Here is a 15,730-nt window from a genome sequence, read left to right as displayed (position 1 = left end):
TGCAGTGACTCACAAACAAATACGTTGTGTTAAATTACAATTTTAGTCGCGCTACAACACTGGGTAATGAAATAAAAGTTGATCTGTAGCTTAATGTTTATTTGAGAAACAAGCTATAGAACTCTTCCCTGATGCTTAGGCAGACAGCTGTCAGCCTTCCAGGTAGTGTTAGCATGACCCTGTTTCAGATAGATCTTAATCTCCCTTACATGTTCCTTAAGTTAAGAAAATAACGCGGGGTCTATTTATATACTTTGTTATGAACTTTGTTTGCTTTAACATTAACAATTCTGTGAAATATGATTATACTTAAAATATGACTAAGCTCTTTGAATACGCGACACATTTAAGCAAGGGAAACTGGTCTTCTTGAGTAAAATAGATCTCGGAAAAACTGCAACAAGGTATACAACAACATCACTCAGGAAGAGACATCACTTTCATGATGGTTGTTTACATGATTTATATGGAATTCAATAAGCAACCTGTTTTGCTTTCATAAGCAAAACATACCATACAACACAGGAAGCCCTCCTGTTAGTGTCATTTTTCAGCTTGCAAACAACATTTAGAAAACAAAATGTTGATATCTACCGCAAATAATCTTTCCATCTGAACAACAGGCTGTCTGACTGGATTGCATCTCTATTTGGATTCATCTATATATTTTGTTATTAACAATTACAGAAGTATCAAAATACCTTAATATGACATTGATCATTGTATGAAACTATTCCCTGCTATTTTTTTTTTCTTTCACTGTTTTCATCAAGTGGACGATTTGTTTTTGTTTGCCATTGTATTATAAATATTTGCCTGATATGACAAATTATTACTTAGGCTCTGATAGAATCATACATTCTAAAACTTTTTAAGAATTTCTTAAAGCATATTGTTTGAAAAATTCAATAAAGTTCCAGCTGACATGTATTCCCATAAAATGCGCCTTTTATCCTTAAACACAAATAAGTACTTATACACTAAAACACTACAACAATTCATACTGGGCATGTAAAGCCTTCTATCTGTACCCTTTTCACCAAAAATAAATAGAATTAAGATATAAGTCTTTTAAGCAACAGTTCCCAGTACCAGATGAGCAGTGTGCAAAGGCATTTTGTAAAACTGGCCTATAAATCTAAAAGGTGCTCGGAGAAACTGACATGTTGGATGGTGAATGGTGCTGCAGTATGTTGTCTGGAAAGGTCTGTTATCTACTTGCAGTTCACATTCCTCACTTCAGCCATACACTTCCACATATGCATCAGGCCCTGTACTATAAACACCTTCACGTAAGTTTACGCCTGCTCTCAATGGTGTTTAAACAGCAGTCATAAAGAGAGCACACACATGAAAAGGGGGTGCAAAGCTAGTAAAGACGTATGAGGTCTAATGTAAAAGTGGTCCAGAAATTCTCCCACACAGAAGTAAATTTGTGTCTGTGAGTCCTCTGCCAGATACAAAATATGAAATATTGCACAGTGATAATGCAGGTAAAATGTCTAATAACCTGTATGATTATTGTACAGGTTGAAGTGGTTGAAAAGACAGGAAACTCAACCTGCTTAACTATCACTCATCTGAGGAGATTGCACAAATAATCTGAGTCCCTGGTATCTACAGAATGCTGTATGCATTTAGTATGAGTTTGTGTTTTTTTTTTTATCTTGAAAGTAATCTTTAGACACACACATAACCATGTTCTCAGAACTTTCAAGATAACTATAACTATAACTTCTTTTGTAAGTGCAAATGTATATGTGTTTGATGAAATCACATTTGCTGATTTATTTCACAGAAGAGAAAAGTAGCTTCACCTATAAGTCAAAGTGGCCAATGGGGTTGGCTGTGGCCACCCAGGCCACACTGTAGATCCAGCCCAGAAGGGGAATTTTCAGGCACTGTGGCTTTACTTTTGTTTGCTTTGAGGCCTCTATACTGTAATTCTGGTCTATCGATCTGTCTATCCATCTGTCTATTTATCTATCTATCTATTATTATTATTATTATTATTATTATTATTATTGTTATTTTGTTGCTTCTGTGACGTTTTTCCACTTTTCCACCCAACTTTTTGTGATCACCAATTGCACATATTAGGTTGGTTTTTCCTGAAAAACCTCACGCAGTGTTTTTCCACACCAAAAGTCCCTGCATTGCAGTGAAGTGGGCTCCTAATTGGACGTTAGGTGCTACCCTAGTAATATCACCTGAGCAACATGCAGGTGGCCAAGAGTGGTGTAGCAAGTGGACCCTGGCTGACCTACCCACCCCTACCCTCAGCGAAGCAAAGAAAATTTAGAACAACCACCTGTGCTATCTGAGGCTATCACAAGCCCTTCTGTGACAGGTATTTAATGTATTATACCATATTAGCCTTGTAAATTGCTCTGGATGATAGCATCTTGCATCACTTAAATAAATGATAATAGATTTCCAGGTTCCTTAAGGATACGTTGTTCTCTCTCCTGACTGACAACCATGTGTGACCTTTCCATGAATGACTTTGTAAACCAGTGTCCATCAGTGATAGATTTGTGAATAAAATTATAGATCGTCCATAAATCCACTGGGAAGTTGAATATTTGAAGAGCTGCTCATCTAACAAGCTATGGTAGGAAAATCAAGCCCATCCATGGGACACAGCCATTCATCACAGGGCAGAGACTGCAGTGGATAGCTGGACTCATTTACATTGGCCCACCTTATTCTGAATGAAGATTTGCATATATTGCAACAATGCAAAGACCGTCTGACCGATGTAATGTGTGTGTGAGAGAGAGAAACATCATTAGAAACGTAGAACTTAACAGAAAATGAATAATACATGTATTTTCTGAAGGATAAAGTAGATAATATTCACATATAATTGTTTTCATGTATTACTTTCTCATGCTGTTACAATATCTTTAAAGGAGCCTTCGTCCCAAATTAAACTGTCACTCTGAACCCCCAAGATGAGCTGTGCCATAAACATGTAGATTCCAAATAGGCTGCTTTCAGCATTTGGTTACATTAGACAAGGTGTTTATTTCCCCCTAGATAACAATACTTAGTTACAATACATAGTGACCTAGTCCTAAAATTATGTAGCTTGATTTATAGACCAGTTGATTCTGAATCAAGTTAGTAATCCATTGTCTATGAGAAATTCCCCCAAATGTTTTGCAAAACAACAGACATGGTTTCTAAATTTGGTCACTCATTTGGGGGCCTTAAGCTCTCATACCAATGACGCCACCCCCAAACATTAACAAAAAAAATTATACAAATTGAGATGAATACACAATCCCCAAGATACAGAAAAATCAGAATCAGACTTAAAAATAGCCCTGATTGAAACATAATTAGACATAAATTAATTTTAAAAGTTTTCAGTTTTATGACATCAAAAAGCTGGATTTTGGTCAAATTTATAAATGCTCAGCAAAGCATGAATGTGTATCAGCAGCACATTCTCCTCAGTAACCCGCCTGTGGAATCTCCACGATTTTTTTTCCCACACAGATTAATCTATCTAGTCAGAATATGATTATGATAACTCTGTGGAGATATAATGCATTAGCTGGGAAGTGGGTATGTGAACATCTGAAGAAAATCATGTAGGTAAACCTATGTCTTTTTTCTCTTGTGAGAACACTGTGCTCCCTGTGTTCCACAGGACATTAATTGTCTGTCTGCCAGGAGACAGAGTTAGCTCCAGCATCCAAAACAAGCAGATGCTAGCTGAGCAGAAGCACTGTCTGATCTGTATTCTGTGGGTAGTTTGTCCGCAAAAGAAGCTATGGGTTCGAGCTGAAGCTTGTGTATTTGTGAGATAGACTCGTCTCACACCAGTACTCCGTTAGTGAGGCATAATCTCAAACACAGGTCTGTTTTGTTTTAGAGCTATATTGGTCAATCAGAGGGCGTACAGAGAAGACCCCAGGCAGCTGTATTGTCATGGCAATGCCCTACATTCCATTCCATACCAGGAACAGGACACTACTGTGTGACCCCCTGTGTGCATTTATTTGTGCTTTTGCATCCACTTGAGGATGGGCATGTATGTAAGTTTGTTCCTTTCTGTAAGGGAGTGCGTATATGTGTGTGTGTGTTTGAGAGACAGAGAGAAAAAGAATGCCTTTGTCTATGTGTGTCTTTATCCGAGGTCATTAAAGGACACAGAACCGGAATGGGTACACTGGTCTGACATGCAGAACCTCCCTTGTTTCCTTATTTACTGTAGAGATTGATGTGCTAAAATTTCAAAATCAAATGTGGCACTTCATTCTTGTTCACAAATGCATGATGTCACAACTAGTAAGTAAACTGTGGAAAACCTACATGGACATGGATCTTAGAACATTTATCTTCTAAATGCTGTAAAGTAATTAAATACATAATCCGCAAGAAAGTTATGAAATATTCCGAGAGTGTCCCACATTACATTAATTCACCCCACTCGATCGTATCATAGCGCTATATTTTCCTTTGTTTGGCTTCCTTAGCAACATCAAGTATTCCTTAATAACTAGTAGTTTTCAGTGAAGCATTAAAATATAAAATAAAAATGTAAATGATCTTTTGTGGTCTTTAAACATTCGCCAGTTCATTTAGATGTGATTTAGTCGTTATCAAATGAGTACGCACTCAGGATAATGTTATATACGGGGTGATGAGTGACATATTTTGCTATGGACCAGCAGAACTGATGGTCCATGGGAAAATATGAAACCATTGACCGCAATGCATGCGGCAGTGTCATCCGCGGACTCCGGCTGCTGCTTTCGTTAACATCGATTTGCTCGGCGCTCTGCTCTGTGACTGAATCGACACAGTGCCCTGCTGGTTGGTAGCTAACACAACGCAAAGGACATGGAGAAAGCAGTTGGATCACTGCAAGAACAGGCACTTAAGAGAAAGGAAAGATTGAAGGCGTTGAGAGGCAGACAGCTTCATGTGAGTGCTGATGAAATTATGTATACGTTAATGGTAGAGCTTTAACTAAGTCAACGATAGCGTCATTGTCTTAGTTAGCTTTGTCTATCTGGCATGGCCTTAGCAAATCAGTATGTTAGCACATGTCCCACTCACTCTAGTCAACAAGATAACATTAGCTAACATTCGCGTAGCTGGTCAGTTAAGCTGTAGTCTAGGTATTTATAAAATGCTGCTTTATTTTACCCCGATTAACTTGACTGACGGTACATAGCTGGCTAGCTGGTCTAGTGGTAGGACATAGTCATGTGTTGATGTGGTAATTTAGCTGTGCTGGCTAGCTAGTCTTGTTTTGTAAGCTAAGTAATAGTCTCGCTCGCTAGTAATAAACTGACTTGTTATCTTAACTGTGTGTTAAACTGGAGTTTGTGTACAATGTGAATCATAAAACTTGAACCAGATGGCAAGCTAGCCGTCAACATTAACCTTTTGAGGTGTTACGGCGTCTTTAAGTGTGCGTTGAAGGGCGGAAGTTGGCGCCATCCATTTAAAGGACTTCTCCAAATCCAGGTGCTACCTGGGATATTTAGATACTTCCCGGTCTTGGAGGGATTAGCTCCTTTATTTTCTTTTGTTTTGATTTGGTTTGGCTGAGTACAGCATTTAATAAATATGGTATTTATGGGTTCAGCACTGGGTACTGCATATCCGTGATGTGATGTGACTTTCTAAGGAATGGTGCAATCATTAGTCTGTACGGACCTTATACATGGATTTCATGAAAGTGAGCCTATTCTCACAATGCTTGGACCCAGACATCTTGCAATTATGCTGCTTACTGGAGGGGAAAATTATATTTGATCATTTGAAATATACTGAAATACAGTGGTGTCATCTTGCTGTGCCATTGGATGTTAGAATAGCCAATATGTAGATCTTAAATCCAAAAAGGATTTCACCTTTCCACACAACTTAACAGTTGTGGCTGCAAGCTATCAAACATGTGGATGGGACTGAGGGCATTAAGAGAAATGCCTGGATTTGCTGTGTGCATTTCACATTATATGAGGAGTCTAGCTTGCTAACAGTGACTGATATCAAAGTAGTCCTACTCCAGCTCGAGTTAACTAGTTTACCCCTGACGAGTTGTTAAGACATGCCCTATTCCTACATAGCACCCAGAGATTCGTCCAGAAATAACCACAGTGCACCCGAGGTATGGGTCTTTACAAACGTAACATCTGTAATATCTGGCTTCATTCAAATGTACAGAATTCAGGTACAGTTTAGTACAGCTACACAATAAATTCCCAAAGTTGGCCTGTTTTCCATTACATTCTTCCAGTTTTGTTTGCCTGTCACAATAGATCATTTTCAGTGTTCCTCTGTCACCATTGGTCCCTCCTATATTCACCCAACAACATCTGTGTATTTTAGCCATTTAAAGGTCACAAACAGCATAACAACTTTGTCGCACTATCATTACTGCAATGGTATATAGCACATACACCTATTTTTGCGCTTCAAAAGTGTCAAAATGCTGTGCTTCAACCTTAATGTTATTGCACAGAGCAATAGTCGTATTGTTTCAGCATGCATGGAGTCATGAACAAAGAAAGAAAGAAAGACATCTCTTCTGAAGGCAAGCTACAAAAAGAGGCAACATGAAATTGTCAGATTAAATTTAAATAACTGAAGCATGTCCCATGGTCAGATGAAGTGAAAATTGAGTTGGTCATGCTTATCCGATATATGTTTGGCATAAAAAGGTGAAGATTGTAAATAAAATACAAAACCTCACAGTGATCAGACTCCACACATGAATAATCAGATATTTAGTTATGATATCACTTTTTCAGTGGTTCAAGTGTAAACATTCATGTAAAGTACCAACACGCTCTTACAGTTACATTTGCAAAGCAAGATTTTTTTTTGGAGGCCAACAACTAAGAATGGCTTCTGCTTATCTTAGTCCTGATTCATAAAATGGCGATGGTATTTAGCAGACAGACTGGAACATGCAGTAGCAGGCATGTGGTAACACATTCTCCTGTCAGCAAGGTGTGCTCATCTCGCTGAGAGATCAGGCACAACAGTCTGGAGCGGTGAGAAGGGACCTTGATATGTAGCCGGATGTTTGCAGGTTGAGGTGCTTTAGTAAATATTGTTCTATTAAACTACAGGGAGAACTGTGTAACTCTTCTTGGAATAAGGGAGTTTCCTTAGCAAACAAATCATGTAATGCAATGCAGGGAGACGGCAGAGGCAACAGAACCTGTGCTGTAAACAATGGCAGTGCATGTGCTGGGGTCCTATGGTCTGGGCCTAGGACTCCCATTTCCTCTCTCCAGCTTTGTGTTGGAATTTACACCTCTGCACGCCACTTTGCATGGTTGCCGTCAGTATCACTAAGGATATAATTGGGGAAAAAAAATGTACAGATTGGATCATTGTGTCTCACGTTTAAAAATGTACTTTCATTGTAATAGGAGTGCACAAGGCAAAGCAGGTGAGTAATTAATCATCGCCCACCCCTACTATGTTCATTGTTAGACCTCAGATATAAAAAAAAAAATTCCATAAGAGCCCTCCCTGGTATGTCACTGAATGTATGCAGGGATGGGTGTGCATCTTAGATAAATGGCCATTGACATTGTTGCAGCCTTTGATTATTTTTGGTGCAGTGCTGTATTTGAAGAATGGCTGTATTTTGTATTGTTCTAGCAGGTGGAGAGGAAGTCTCTCCAGGAAAGAGTGGGGCTGGGAGGCGTCCCCAGTCCTTTGTTTTGAGCCTCACACAGGCATTGCTTTTCCAGCAGCCCTCAAAGGCTCTGGTTAATTTCAGATGAACGTTTTGTTTGTGCTGGGGAAGGTGACGAAGGTCCAAAGTATGGACACACTAAAGGCGCTCATCGAGTGTGTGTTCTACCCTTAAGTGTCTGTTTTTTCCTGATAAACCATTAGCTCGTCCTTTCTCATTTTGTCATATGGGTGCTGAAAACAACCTGTGGTAGTCCACATTTTAATGTAACCCATTGTACATGTTGTGTGTACATGTGTTCACATGATCCACCTAAGCTTATTTTAACTGTGGAAGAGAAGTGTGCAGGTCTGTATTATTTTAATTCTTTAACTCCCTGTTTTAATGACTGATTAATGGAATTTGCTGCTCTTTAATATCTTTGATAATGTGTTGTCTCCTGACAGGGGAGAGATCCAGATGATGGAGAGCCAGAGAGGAAGAGAGCGGCAGAGGAGGCAGAGTCTGAGGAGAAACACAGGTCAGTAACGGGCCATTTCTGAGACCAGCACTGATGCTGGAAGACCATGGCGGCTAATGACCATATATGTATAACAGCCTACAAAAAAAGCCGGCTAATTCCGTACACCAACATCAACAACAAATTCAGAGTCACATTTTTAGACCCAGAGCAATAGGACAGTCAAGCACCAAGCATGAAGTCAAAGATTTGTGCTCCCACCACAGCAAAACATTCTTCATCCCTGGAGCCACTCAGGGCTGCGCTAAGCCCGGGCGGGGGTAATGAGGGTGAACTCACTGTAGATTGGTTCTCTGTTAAGGGAGGGAAGGGAAGGAAAGCAGGGGCGGTGATTTCTGTACATTCTGTTTTATATATGGCAGAGCTATCTCCTGGAAAGTGGATTTTAGCTTGTTATATAAGCAGAACTGAAGTACAGCATAACAGCTACAAGAGCCCCCCCAGCTGAGTTTCCCATCGCAGTCTCCACCCCGTGTTTACACTGAGCAGGGACAGGGCTGTCGTTTTAATAGCAGCTCAGATATCCTGTGGCTTGGAAGGGCTCTATTTCAGGCACAGAGAAAGAGCATCCATCTTACTTCCACTTGAGACATTTTTCCATTGTTGACGGAAGAGAGCTGGTGCGCTTTCCTCGCAGCCAAGAGACACCAGGGCTGTGAGAAGGATGGAGTGTTCCCTGTCAGAGCAGTGCTGCCGTTTGTCCAGTATAAATACAAGTCTAGATACTAAAGTGTGCAACAAGTGGGAGGGTTTTTTTTTATTGTATTCAGACGATAGGAGGGCTTGCAGACTGTACAGTTCTGAGCACGGCATTTTTTTTATTTAAGGCATTGTTGCATGGGTTTGCATTGGTAGCTATCAGAGTGATTTTTTTCATTTGATTTTTTTTTTTTTTTTTTTAATAGAGATTCTTTCAGCTGAAGTGCCTTGGGAAATTTGCACGCTAAACAATCATGTTACAGATATGTCTTTAGTTTGTAGCTTATCTTAATAAAGGTCACATGCCAAACGTTCAGCAGTGTTGTCGTAATTTGGCAGTCACTTTCAGGCACAGCTGTGGGTTTGGATTTTTTTTTTTTTTGGAGGTGGGGGTGGTATTGCATGTATCAGGCAGTGATTTCTGGGTACAATCGGTTTTTAGTGGAATGCAGTCCCGACATAGGGTGAGGCAGATGACGAACATTCCCAGCCTAATTCATAACACCCCGTCACCCCGACAAGGCGGGGGCTTGTCTTCCTGCAAACAGAAGTGCCCTGCACCTGCCCCCCCGATAGAGAACAGAAATGTCAGATATCTCTGAACATCTGCCAGCTTGCTCACTGAGGAATTCCAATTCAAAGTGACGTGGTTACTGGCGCTCAGGGTGGCAGCGGGGCTCGTCTACTCCTGTCTGCCTCAGTAGCCGCTCCAGTGGCTCCCCAGGGTTGCTGTGATGATGAAGTGATCTGCAGAAATTTTAAGAACCCACCCGTGCAGAGACTTGATGAAAAGGCACCGTCAGCTTGCCAAAACCCGTCCTGTGGTTATTATCCTGTAGATGATAGCCGCTAAGACGGGTGAGAGAAGTGACATGGCAACCGAGTTGGAGCTGTTGTGTGTTTAAAGGAAAAAAATAGATTATTTGGTCACAGCTGTTGCAGTTGTACTCCCCTGCATTGCAGCTGTGCTGGTGATATAGAAACATCACCATGTTTATAACACTGATACAGTGAATGGATATACTGAAACCTCAGCTCGTGGCTGGCTATGCTGGAGCAGTGGTGTCCTGCATTGCAACAGATCATTCAATGGTCTTTGGCCATGTGCATCACTTCCGTATGAACTTCCACTGTTTGCTGTGCTCACCTCACAGTATCAACATAATCAAGACACTGTAAGGTATTCAGATCATTAAAGGCAAAACTGAAGTACCCCTCCTTTGTATGAGCTCTTTCTTTCATGCCTTTGATTGGTTTGTAGTTTGTGTTTTGTTTGATGTGGTCTTTACAGTCACACTGGTACAAGTGAAATAACAAGTATCAGTTGCACTATAGTGTTTGTAGTGACATACTAATTCTCAGCACCCGTCCCCGGGAGGCTTTTTAAAAGGTGCCAGTCTGAAGTGAGTGTCAGACTTAATTTCTGCTGATGAATAGAATTATGTATAAAGTAATTGGCAAAATATGTATTGTCATCAGTAATAAAGTTCTGAATGATTTTGTATTCTGACATATCACAATGAAAGGGGTCTAATGTAAATGTTTATACTAAAAAGGATTGTGAATATCTAAACAGTTCCAAGAGTGTGATTGTCAAACCTATTTGACCTTTGGTAATTATGTTTTGTTTTACCTTGCTTTACCTCAGATCTCACTTTACTTTGAAATCCGAGTCAATGTTTTTTCCTTAGTTTATTCTGCCTAGAGGGAAGTCATTTCCTCAAAATAGTTTTCCTGTCATTTGTTTTCTCATAACCTCCTTGAATGTTATTTTGATGAAAGCAATGCTACTACAAAAATAACAATGGCATAAAGTGTCCTTTTTCGCCCTAAAATAACAAACGCACTGATTCATAAATAAAGATTTTTGAAGACAAAGATCCACCAGTATGTTACTTGCGATGTAAAATATCTGATTAGTGAAAACAATCCATACCGTTGCCAGTGATACAATTAATCATGGCCTGTGCCAGAATACCTGAGGGTCTGCTGCCATCTTCTGGTGACACGTGGTACTCCATGATGATACCATGAAGTTAGGATTACACTATGGATTAAGGGATATTGTATGAAGTTACTTTGCTCCCCTGTCTCTCTGTTAATGTTGTTTGTGACGGTTTGTTGAGACGTTAACCTAGGCTGTGTGTATATTAGTGCAGCAGCCTCATGATCTCTTCCATTATGTATATGTGTGTGTGTGTGTGTGTGTGTGGGAGAATGACAATCTCTCTCTTTCTTGCTCTGTCGGTTGAGTAATCCTGTTTCTTTCTGTTCACAGAGAGCTGAAGTTGAGGAATTATACACCAGAAGATGAGGAGCTGAAGGAGAGACAAGTGCCAAAGGCTAAACCTGCATCAGGTGGGAGCTTCTTCCCAATGAACTTTTTTTTTTTTTTTCTCCTAACAAAAGTGAGTATAGAACCAGGAAAGATGCGACAGATTAGACAGTGTAATGTTATTTTTCTCTCTTTCTTTTTGCTGTGTAATTTCAGTTGAGGAGAAAGTGAAGGACCAGCTAGAGGCAGCAAATCCTGAGCCTGTCATTGAGGAAGTGGTGAGTGATGTCATATCCTGTCACGTTGACTACGGTGATGATGATGGGAACAGTGCGTAACAAATTCTTGAGATCAGGGTTCTGCGGCTTGGGGCATGGGCGTCTCTTTAGGGAACCAAACACATTGCTGCTTCATTTATTTACAGCTGCACAAACACAAATTGAAATGGCAGTTCATCCTCATGCCATTATTAATATGCTATTCCTTAACTTGGTGTTTAATGATTGCCTTCTCACCTGACACTCTACCTGTTACAGGATCTGGCTAACCTTGCCCCCAGAAAGCCTGACTGGTAAGGACTTTTGTGATTGCCAAATATGAATTTACTATGTCCCTGCCAGATCTGAGCTTGGACTGTGATATAAATACATTTTTTACATGCTGTAGACAATTTGAAGATATTTACCAAACATGATATTGTAGTATTTACATAAAATAGTTGATGAGCTGGTGTCTTTTTTTATATTCTGGTGGTGTCACCTGCTCCAAACATGACAATGTGTTATCGCAGTCCAGTGAAGATCGCTTGTTGACTATTTTGGCTGCCATGTGTGATCCTGAACTGATCCTCCCTTCTGGTGTGTAGGGATCTGAAGAGGGACGTGGCCAAGAAGCTGGAGAAGCTGGAGAAGAGAACGCAGAGAGCCATCGCTGAGCTCATCCGTGAGTCCTGCCTGTGGGGTGGGCACGCAATGCCACCAAACCCGCCTTCAACACAGATATCAATAGTACATATAGCATATGAATTATTAGTCTGTATGTGAAACTTAACGGGCTATTTTCATCTATAAGGGTTTTTTTTTTTATTTCAGGGGTATATTTTAAAATGAGCCAGCAGTTCCTACTTGTTATGAAACGACATATGCTATAGTTTGTCAGGTGGTAGTACTAAATCTAGTTTAGATTGTTTGCTGTCTGTTTCACAATAAACATATTTTTTGAGTTATACATGGTTAAAACCTGGTCATTGACGTACAGGGAGGGTATTGTGTTATATTGGTGACCATGGTTATAGCACTGAATGGAGGACTGAATCGACCACAAGGAAGTATAGAAAACCTGGGACCCACACTATTATGCAGACTAAAATGCATCAACACATTTTGGCTCTATAGTAATTGTTGCTGTTTGTATTTATTTGCATATTATTGCTATTTCAATTTATTTGCTTTGCTTGTGTGTTTTAATTAGTATCTGTTTATACAGTTGACATTTAACCGATGCACATCCCCCTGCTGGCAAAAAAAGGAGACTCTGTCTAAATTCGATAGTCTACAGGTTTGTACAGGTTTGAGGGTAATTGCTATGTGGTTTCCAAAGAAACCATGGAGATTTAGTACCACACAGTGACGACACAAGCGTGATTTGTTGGCCATAAACAGCCACTGATTAGATTTGGCTGTGCCCGCCACATCCCACCAGAGAGCAGAAAAAGATCTTATCTGCACAACACAGCTTTGATCAGCTGAACATTAATAGCCTGAGACAGGCTCTGATGGGGATGGGTTGTGGATCCTTTATTCCTGGTCACTGTAATATTTCTGTTTTGTCATGAACCCATCAGCCTTTGATGGTTAGCTGTAGTGTATTTTGTCACATCATAAGACCTTTCTGGCGCAGAATGCAAAAGACATTGAAAAAACGTCAGCGCACACACTTAATCAAATACATGTGCTGTTTCAAATGTCTGGTTCTTTTTCTTCGATTAAGTAAATTTTCACCCAGCCAAACATCAGAGTGAGAGTGTGCAGTCTGGAGAGGTTTAACTTGAATTATCTTTTAATGATGGAGATGGAATTTAACATAAATGTCACCTGTTCCATTTCATCTGTGATAGATTGGAACATGAAGTCATCCTAAATGACCTGTCCAGCAAAAGGCTGGAATGCACATTCTGCATTGGGACCAGTCTGCATTACAAATCATTCAAATCAGTGCCCCCCCTCTCTTTGAAGCACCAGTAGCCTCTGTCAGAACCCGTAGTGCTGATAGTTTGAGCGTGTAACTGTTTCTCTGTCTGTGCTTCCAGGTGAGCGTCTGAAAGGCAGTGAGGAAGAGTTAGCCGGAGCGGTTGGAGCAGTTGGAGTGGAGGAAGGAGACTCGGACTAATCCCGGATTAGCCTGCAACATCCTTCATTCCCGGTCACCATCCAGAAGCCAGCAAGCCCTCTTGCAGTTGCTTGACCCGTGGGCATTGTTTGGTGTAGTTGGCCTGCGTCTGGGGGCAAGCTGAGACCAAACAAATCTGATTCTGTTTGTTTGAAGTTTGTTGCCCATGTTAGTTAATGCTAATTTGCATTACGTCTCTCAGGCATGCACGTGGGTTGCGTGTGTCTGGATAAGATCAGATGATGCTATTTCAGAGCCACTGTATGGCCACCTGCACCACAGCGCAGGACTAAAATGTCAAAACAGATAACGGCAAAACCTCAAGCTGTCAAAGGGTCTGGACTCATCCATTTAATTTTTTTGGCAACCACTTTTTGATATGTTTTTTCAGATAAAGAATTTTTGATTTGTTGTTGTAAAGTTCTCTGTATGTCATTGTGTCCTTTTGCTGACATTAAGACCTTTGGGATCCAGAGCACATTAACAATGTCTAGTCTATATGTACAGAGCAATTTGAGTAAACAGATTAAAAGAAAATTAACCGTATGTTAAAAACATCTGTATCCGGAGAAGCATGAAGCCAGTGAATCACATTTTCTCATTTTGTTGATTTATTGCACTCCATGGCCATTTTTAACTGACAACATGTAACTGTTAAATTCAATAACAGGTTATGACTAACAATAACATCATCTTTTCGCAGATACAGCCATACTGGGTTTACTTGCCATGCCCATGTGGGCAGACACAGTCTAAGTCATTTTCCATCACATCCTGTGAGGATGTAATTTATCAAACACATTTAAAGTGCAAAAGCTAAGTACAGTACTGCTATGACTACCCCATATGGCTGCAAATATACCACAAATTCTCTTGGTTAATAGGATTAAATATTGCTAATGTTTCGGGACAGACTATAATTAACTATAATTTCCAACACCCCATTGACCGTATTGGCAACAGCAAAAGATAATGTTATTTCTGATGTCGATGTGATAGCAGCCACATATAAATACCCATTCATAGCACAAGTTCTGGATTCTGTTTGTGAGATTATTTAGCTGTTGTGTTGGAAGGGGACTTTTTCTCAAAGCCTTGACAAATCACCTCAGATTTTTACAAATCTGGTGTTGAAGGTTTAAGGGTATTTGGTTTGGCTCAACCCAAAAGTAAAATCTGCTACATGCACTGGGTTTGTAATTTGTTATAATCGGAGAGGTCCATTTTTTTAATTGTAGTCCAACACTGAGTAGACAGTCAGACACAAGCTGACGCATACACAAATATGACATAACAGTAAAATGTAATGATTAAGGTGCTGTTTACACTAGCAAAAAATATGCAGTAAAAAAGCCTAAATTCATTTTGAGTGGATGCACTGCAGAAAACCATGCTTGGGATATACTGTGGCCTAGTCAGTTTTCAGTGAACTTCTATGTGATATTTGCACATTGTGAATGCACAGATGTTTCAACTAGTGCAGTAGCATAGAAAAAACCTGTTTAGTTTCCCTGTTCTACCAGTATAAACAGCCCTTAAAGAGGAAGAGGAAAGAGTAAAAATTCAACAGACTTTGGGACTAATTGACAGTAAGCTTAGTCAATTTGATTGATAATTAGTAGTTACAGACCACAACAAAGCTAATGTTTTTGGCGTAACACTGCAAGTCACATAACTAAAGCACCTATCTAGTTCTACTTGAAAAGCGGAAAATATTTTCACCCAGTAATAATGCCAAAGTTCTAGTATGCAAGATTCCAACAGACATTCATGTTCCTGGAATAAATGTTTTGCCAGACAAAAACAGCATCAAAAAAGATATCTAAGATTTTTAAATTAAGAAATTTTCAATTAGTTTGTCAAGGGGATATGGCTCAGACAAATCACATAGTAAAATGTAGTCCTAATTCATCTCTTTGTTTGCTTTGAAACAGAGGGAGTGGAGTTCTACATGAGAGAGCACATTTATAGGAACAACATAAAAATTCAACCTTACATAAATTTTTACTCTGGGGAAAGCTTTGTGAAAATTCAGATATTCATATCATATATCCTCCCCACAAAAGTCTTATTAGCACTTATTTACTATTATAATACAGATGTTTAACTGTTACAACTCTTGGTCTATAAATTATAATTCAATCAGAAATACTGAAGTAGAAGTTGC

The 15,730-nt window shown here is 39.8% G+C and overlaps 1 protein-coding gene across 1 annotated transcript; it reads left to right on the top strand.

Moving 5' to 3' along the window:
• Positions 1–4,794: 4,794 nt before the first annotated feature.
• ccdc12 (coiled-coil domain containing 12) lies at positions 4,795–15,641 on the top strand. Its single transcript, XM_036539016.1, has 7 exons — positions 4,795–4,941; positions 8,128–8,201; positions 11,179–11,258; positions 11,392–11,453; positions 11,712–11,746; positions 12,041–12,117; positions 13,484–15,641. Exons 1-7 carry the CDS (start codon positions 4,858–4,860, stop codon positions 13,561–13,563), a joined length of 492 nt encoding a protein of 163 aa, XP_036394909.1. The 5' UTR covers positions 4,795–4,857; the 3' UTR covers positions 13,564–15,641.
• Positions 15,642–15,730: the final 89 nt, after the last annotated feature.

Source organism: Megalops cyprinoides, chromosome 10 (genome assembly GCF_013368585.1).
Source record: "Megalops cyprinoides isolate fMegCyp1 chromosome 10, fMegCyp1.pri, whole genome shotgun sequence".
Classification (NCBI taxonomy): Eukaryota; Metazoa; Chordata; class Actinopteri; order Elopiformes; family Megalopidae; genus Megalops; species Megalops cyprinoides.
Note: the sequence above shows the minus strand (reverse complement) of the source record. Positions and strands in the feature narration are given on the sequence as shown.

Excerpts from the sequence above, each read along its gene's own strand:
- ccdc12 (XM_036539016.1), top strand. The coding sequence starts at position 4,858 with ATGGAGAAAGCAGTTGGATCACTGCAAGAACAGGCACTTAAGAGAAAG. Across the intron at positions 8,202-11,178 it reads GAGTCTGAGGAGAAACACAG|AGAGCTGAAGTTGAGGAATT; the intron begins GTCAGTAACGGG and ends TTCTGTTCACAG. Across the intron at positions 11,747-12,040 it reads GCCCCCAGAAAGCCTGACTG|GGATCTGAAGAGGGACGTGG; the intron begins GTAAGGACTTTT and ends TCTGGTGTGTAG.